This window comes from Limulus polyphemus, unplaced genomic scaffold (assembly GCF_000517525.1).
Source record: "Limulus polyphemus unplaced genomic scaffold, Limulus_polyphemus-2.1.2 Scaffold6664, whole genome shotgun sequence".
Lineage (NCBI taxonomy): Eukaryota > Metazoa > Arthropoda > Merostomata > Xiphosura > Limulidae > Limulus > Limulus polyphemus.
In genome coordinates this window covers 25,040-32,653 of record NW_013672274.1, presented here as the reverse complement: position 1 = coordinate 32,653, position 7,614 = coordinate 25,040, and the positions used below count along the sequence as shown (strand labels likewise).

Below are 7,614 nucleotides of genomic sequence, written 5' to 3'. Positions count from 1 at the left end.
ATTACTAATACTTAACCCAAAGCTCACTTTAATACCCTTGTTAGAGTAAAAACAACACTAATTATTACGTAAATACCCATTGTTAGAGTAAAAACAACACTAATTATTACGTAAATACCCATTGTTAGAGTAAAAAACAACACTAATTATTACGTAAATACCCATTGTTAGAGTAAAAACAACACTAATTATTACGTAAATATCCATTGTTAGAGTAAAGAAGAACACTAATTATTACGTAAATATCCATTGTTAGAGTAAAGAAGAATACTAATTATTACGTAAATAAACATTGTTAGAGTGAAGAAGAACACTAATTATTACGTAAATATCCATTGTTAGAGTAAAGAAGAACACTAATTATTACGTAAATATCCATTGTTAGAGTAAAGAAGAACACTAATTATTACGTAAATATCCACTGTTAGAGTAATAAACAACACTAATTATTACGTAAATACCCATTAAAAGCATGTATGAGACATATATACTCAACGAAACTTGCACAGAATATAAGTTGATTCAATAAAGTTTGAATAAAGCGTGAATAGGTAATGAAGAAAAGTAAGTTTTTACATAGTAACAAATGTTTCGTCAAGTTCGCCGTTATTTTATAAAAGTGAGTTTCTCATCATCAAAGGTCGATTCAGTACTTAACATTATACAAAAACAATTTGACTGATAGACCAACTCAAAGTACGTGTGTAAATTGTGAAGGTTTGACTGATTCATAGTTGGTAGACAAAATAATAAAGAGTGCTGGAAAAATTGTGGAATATACGTTTTTCGTTTACGAATGATCCACTTAAGTTAAATATTAATAATTACATTTATAAATCTGTCGCCGAATATCTAATTACGACTGTATAGTACATATATCATTAAACTGTTATATTAAGTTCACAGTGACCGTTTGTTTTTATACAGGTCTGCACAATGCAAGTACAGGTAATTTTTATGATTTTCTTATCCGTGTTCTAAAATCAAGGTGAAATGATTTTAATGTAATGTTTCTATGTTGTTTTTTTATAAACAAAGCCACATTGGGCTATATGCTGTATCCATTGCTGGGGATCGAACCCTGGATCTTAGTGACAATTGATAACTAACTATTCTACATCATTTATTTTCATGGATAGCCACCTATTAATAGACTGAAATAATTCTTTTTTTGAAAATGTATATGATATACGAGTTATATTCCTTGTCTTCTGGTTACCGCAATTTAAACCAAAAATATTTAGCTCCCCCCCCGTATGTCTCAAAATTATAAGTTTGTATTGATTTTGATGCTACTTTAAACAATCGACCACATATTTTATTGAATGTCATCTGTTTTTTTTCTAATTCTTAAATTGCTTTAATACAACGATACATTTCATAGTATAATTGACGAGTTCTGGTATTGAACGAAAGGTCTCGTCGGTACTGGATCTAGCAGATACAGTGTGGTTGACATATTATTACATTTTTCTTTACCTCCCAAGTTCTTACAATGAAGCAAGTTCACAAGTAATTGTTGTCCTTGTATTCTTGGCTCTTATGACGCTTTAATACTTTGAACGTTTAACCGTTTGTCGTCGCTTCTTTTCTACAAAAACTAATTATAGAATTAAAAAGTAAAAGATATCGTTTTCTGTAACATGCTAGTCTCGTGAATCGCTTCCGTATTTCTCAGTGATATCCAGACAAACTTTTTGATCCTTTATAAAAATTAAAATGTGTATTTGTTCTGATTCTAAGATGAGATGGCGGCCAGTTTATCACATTCTGAAGCGTATTTAGACAGGACCAAAACTACTGAATATATCAGTTGATTGTATAAACAGAAATAAACAAATTAAAGCACACTGTTGGATGTGTTGTTTAAGATTGATATGTAATTTGTAATATAAACATTACAATTACCGGACTGTGGATCTGAAGATCTACTGTTCGTGTCCCATTACCGCCATTCGTGCGTTATAAGAGCAACGGTCAAATCCCACTATTCGATCTGATAAGAGTAGTCCCGGAGTTGGGTAGTGTTTAAATAACTGCTTTTAGGGATGGCTAATGCAGATAGCCCTTGCGTTGCTTTTCATGACATTCAACAAACAAAGAAACACATTACTCAGTCATACATATATAGTAAAAAAACAACAACGTATAACTATAGTACTTGTTATCCTGGTAAAACATGCAGTTCCATGTATATGACTACATATCAGTTAACCATTACAAACTCAGCCATACGTATATAGTAAAAAACAACGAATAACTATAGTACTTGTTATCCTGGTAAAACATACAGTTCCATGTATATGACTACATATCAGTTAACCATTACAAACTCAGTCATACATATATAGTAAAAAAACAACGTATAACTATAGTACTTGTTATCCTGGTAAGACATGCAGTTCCATGTATATGACTACATATCAGTTAACCATTACAAAATATTTTATTATTTGGTTTTTAGATTGGTTTGTTTTGAATTTCGTTCAAAGCTACACGAGGAACATCTGCACTAACCGTTCCTAATTTAACAGTGTAAGACTAGAGGGAAGGCAGCTAGTCATCACCACCCACCGCCAACTCTTGAGCTATTCTTTTACTAACGAATAGTGGGATTGACCGTCACATTATAACGCCCCCACGGCTGAAACGGCGAGTATGTTTGGTGGGAAGGGGATTCGAACCCGCGACCCTCAGATTGCGAGTCAAGCGCCCTAACCACCTAACGGAAATAACATGCATAATAAACTCGAAGTTTTGTCAGTAATTATTTGAAATGATTTTACTTCATGTTTTCAAAAAGGAAAAAAAAAATAACATAATTAATTTGTTAACTACAGAAAGCTTCTATGACCACCCTGTCCTAGGTCATTAATTGGGTACTCTCGCTGCTAGCAGTGTTTTAACTACAGAAAGCTTCTATGACCACCCTGTCCTAGGTCATTAATTGGGTGCTCTCGCTGCTAGCAGTGTTTTAACTAGTGACAGCTTCTATGACCACACTGTCCTAGGTCATTAATTGGGTGCTCTCGCTGCTAGCAGTGTTTTAACTAGAGACAGCTTCTATGACCACCCTGTCCTAGGTCATTAATTGGGTGCTCTCGCTGCTAGCAGTGTTTTAACTATAGAAAGCTTCTATGACCACCCTGTCCTAGGTCATTAATTGGGCACTCTCCCTGCTAGCAGTGTTTTAACTACAGAAAGCTTCTATGACCACCATGTCCTAGGTCTTAATTGGACACTCTCCCTGCTAGCAGTGTTTTAACTACAGAAAGCTTCTATGACCAACCTGTCCTAGGTCATTAATTGGGTGCTCTCGCTGCTAGCAGTGTTTTAACTATAGAAAACTTCTATGCCCACCCTGTCCTAGGTCATTAATTGGGCACTCTCCCTGCTAGCAGTGTGTTAACTACAGTAAGCTTCTATGACCACCCTGTCCTAGGTCATTAATTGGGTGCTCTCGCTGCTAGCAGTGTTTTAACTACAGTAAGCTTCTATAACCACCCTGTCCTAGGTCATTAATTGGGTGCTCTCGCTGCTAACGATGTTTTCGGTCTTTAACTTTTTTAAAAGAACGAGGTTGTTGTGATGGTGAATAATAAAATAACTTGTAGAATTTGTTTAGTTTGCTTGTTAAAGTACAAAGCTGCAGAAATTTAACCCAGAATTTTAAAGTTATCACGACTGTACCGAGTTACTGTTATACAAGCAAGACAAACAGGACGATTCCCAGAAGGCCTAACCTATATGATCACAAATTATTGAAATTAAATATATTTTTGTGCGTATGTAAACTAATGTTAACCATTTTGAATTAAATACTAAAATATATCGGTGTGAGTATTTAAAAACAACAACATATTTTTTTATGTAGTAGCGTTAATAATGAGTTTATTATAAATATTTATACACACATCTGTATCGTACACAGTCACGAATTTTTTTATTTATCTTTACATATGTCATCTATAGTGATTACTTGATATATCTGGCCTCAGATATGACGGCAGCGACATCTGAGACTCGCTTCATATTTGACATATTCACAATTAAATTAAAGGTTCTCGAGAAATGTTATCTGTAAAATTTATTTAACAAGAAATTAACACAATGAATGTTTTTCTCGTGAGTAACTGCATAATCGTCAGGAAACTTAGCTTCATGAAACAAACTACTAATTAAATAATACATCCATTCACAGTCGTATTCATCTTTCATTTCTACTGTTTTTTATCAGCACAGGATAACTTTTAGACGGACAATTAATCTTTTTTATGTAACAGATATCGAATGCCATTTTAATGTTTGTACAATAATATAAATTCTAAGATTTACTGTATTGTTAGAAAAGGGGTGATTTATTTGAGCTGTATCGATTGAAGTTCAACAATAAAATGTCTACTATCTGGAGTCTATATTCAGAGGAAATAAATAAATATATATAGCTCTAATTTGGCAGTTGGTATAATTTCTTCTCTAGGCATTCGTTAAACAATTTTTCTTTTGGACATACATAAATGTTAAGACCGTCTTGCGTTCGTGAAACACGACAGTATTAAATCATAGAAGATCACTATATCTCTTGTATGTCGATAGGAGTTTCGTACAATTAATCACCAGTGTTTATATCCATTATTTACATGTTATTAAAAAACACACACAACTCGTTTTGAAAGCACGTAGTGATATATTTTGGCACAAAGCTGTAGAATAGGTTATCTGTGTTTATGTTCATCGCGAGGAATCGAACCTCGGATGTAAGTGTTGCGACTTTTTAAATTGACCGCTGAGCCACCGGGAAACTGAAGAAGGAAATGTGACATTGAGCTACGTTTAACAATGTAGTTGAACATAGTTCAATGTCGTTGATACTCGTTGATACTTCAGCTACATTGTTAAACTTTTTAATTTTTCTTTCTAAGACGTAGGGTGTGAAAATCGTCAGTAAAGTAATATTATGTTACTTATGTTAATATAGAGTCGTTTATAAGTGTAATTAAACATATGTATTTATTCGCTATATACCATATTTAATTTCAAAACTTTATGGCCTGACATGACCTTGTGGCTATGGCACTCAACTTGCAAACTGCGGTTCGCGGGTTCGAATCCCCGTCACAAAGAACATGCTCGTCCTTTCAGCTGTGAGGTCGTTATAATATGACGGTACGTTCTGCTATTATCTTGTAAAAAAGTAGCCCAAGAGTTGGCGGTGGTTGCCTTCCCTCTACCTTATCATTCAAAATTAGGCACGGCTATCGACAAACAAACAAACAATGAAAAGATTTGGAAGGTTAGACGTAATACATATCTATACATAGATAGAAACACACCAATCCTATGAATTTAGATTTGTATTGTTCTTAAGGTAGTTTCCTAGTAAATCACTTAACCACACTATATCTACTAAAGTAAATGCCCTTTCTTCAATACCACTCTTTACACTGATCTTTTTTTATTTTTCCAGGTGATCCTGGTTTTTGCCACACTACCATTTTCCCGTTTCTTCTGGCGTTGTTCATCAGTTTGCTGCAAGTGACGGACGTTTGATGAACTAAGTAAATATTGTAGTCTGCAAGTATTTCTATGAAAAGTTCTCATTTAACATTTATGGAATTAAACTTAACCACGTATTTGTTTCTCTCAAAATACAGAGCTGACTGAAACTAAGATTGGTAGCTTTTTTAATATTGTCGAATCAGGACCTACAACTTAGTTACTTAAGATATTATGAATTTGACTTAGATATATATATCATTTGTTTAACTTTGTATTTGTGGCAGTGAGATATAATACAATAGTTGTTACTGTGATGTTTACAGTAACTAGGTGCATCGGTCAATTATTTATTTTTGCTAAGTAACAGATAGGAATAAGCTTGACATGGTCTGATGGTTAGTATACTGTACTCGTAATCTACAGTTCGCGGGTTCAAATACCATCACCAAACCAGTTTGCCCTTTCAGCCATAGGATCTTTATAATGGTAAAAGAGTAGCGTAAGAGTTAGTAATGGTGATCTCTTCCTTAGTGTACCATTTGAAAATTAGGAATGGCTAATGCAGATGTTCCTCGTGTAACTTTGCCTGAAATTCAACAAACAAACAGATGAGGTATATTTTATTTAATGACGTTTTACGTGCATGCAAAACTTTTCCCACTGAAAACGAAACTTGCAATGCAATTGATAGATACTAATATTGTCTATCTGCACACTGTTTTATGAGTGCTTGGGCTAAACAGCTAGATCAGAGATCCCTAAGGTACAGACATAGCCATCAGCGCCACTTATCTGACTACTCTTACAAAATGGGGAATTGAGGGCCACAGTTATAATTCTTCCACTTATGAAAGTTTAGACTTTGTTCAACCGCTTGAGCAAATGGTAGCACGTTTAAGAGCTATTTCGAAAGAACGCGTACAAACGTTCCGTGGTGGGGGAATTGTTAGAAATGAAGCGTGCGCGTAACAGCTAGCACATGATTTAGAAAGCAATAAAGAAAAAAAAATAAAAAAAGAGAATTAGCCAAGCTAAGAACTCAAACTGAGAAACAACTTAATATGGAGGAATGAAACAACTGTTAAATTAAGTAATAATTATTTAAATTAATATTCAAAGCCAGTGAAATATTAAGAAAATACAAGTCTGTATAATAGAAAAAATATTCATAAGAACCAAGGAAACTGCAAAAATAATAATTAACAATGAATTGAAAGGAATTAACAACAAAAGAGAATATTGAAGAAGTAAAAGAGGGTATTTCATATTGTGAAGAAATAATTACCGAATATAATAACAGAAAGGTACTGGGAACCGATATTTCGGATATTGGTCCACGGTTACAAAATATATACGTCAGAACAAGTACATTATTAGTAACAAATGGACCGGTACAAGTTAAAGGCATTATTTTCCCCACCTAACAAAAGTCAGTCTGGAAGAATATTTTTGGAAAATAAAAAATTTTCGGAAAATTTGAAACTGCCACAGGTGGTGTAATCTTTAAAAGTGTTCTACTTTTCCTGTAAATTGTCTAGCAACAAGAGAATACATTTTACTGATGGAGGTTTCTTGTATACATCAAGGAACTCTCACGAGAAAAGCTGTTTACATATATAATGGCTTACGAAATGGAAGAACTCCTGTTTAAACAACAATGAACAGTACAGTTCAACCTTTAATCTACGCTGAACGGCAACTACTAATATCAATACCTAATAGGTTAATTGTAACAGTACAGTTAAATATTTAATCTACGCTGAACGGCAACTACTAATATCAATACCTAATAGGTTAATTGTAACAGTACAGTTCAACCTTTAATCTACGTTGAACGACAACTACTAATATCAATACCTAATAGGTTAATTGTAACAGTACAGTTCAACCTTTAATCTACGTTGAACGACAACTACTAATATCAATACCTAATAGGTTAATTGTAACAGTACAGTTCAATATTTAATCTACGCTGAACGGCAACTACTAATATCAATACCTAATAGGTTAATTGTAACAGTACAGTTCAACCTTTAATCTACATTGAACGGCAACTACTAATATCAATACCTAATAGGTTAATTGTAACAGTACAGTTCAACCTTAATCTACGCT

General features: G+C 33.6%; 1 protein-coding gene across 1 annotated transcript in view; it reads left to right on the top strand.

The window, feature by feature from the left end:
- Positions 1 to 7,614, top strand: part of LOC106473948 — a gene marked incomplete at its 5' end in the record, with an annotated part of 21,708 nt that overhangs the window by 10,078 nt on the left and 4,016 nt on the right. The window contains 2 exons of the mRNA XM_013934636.2: positions 928 to 948; positions 5,468 to 5,558. Of these exons, the coding sequence (XP_013790090.2) occupies positions 928 to 948; positions 5,468 to 5,550 (104 nt within the window). The remainder of the gene's footprint in view (positions 1 to 927; positions 949 to 5,467; positions 5,559 to 7,614) is intronic.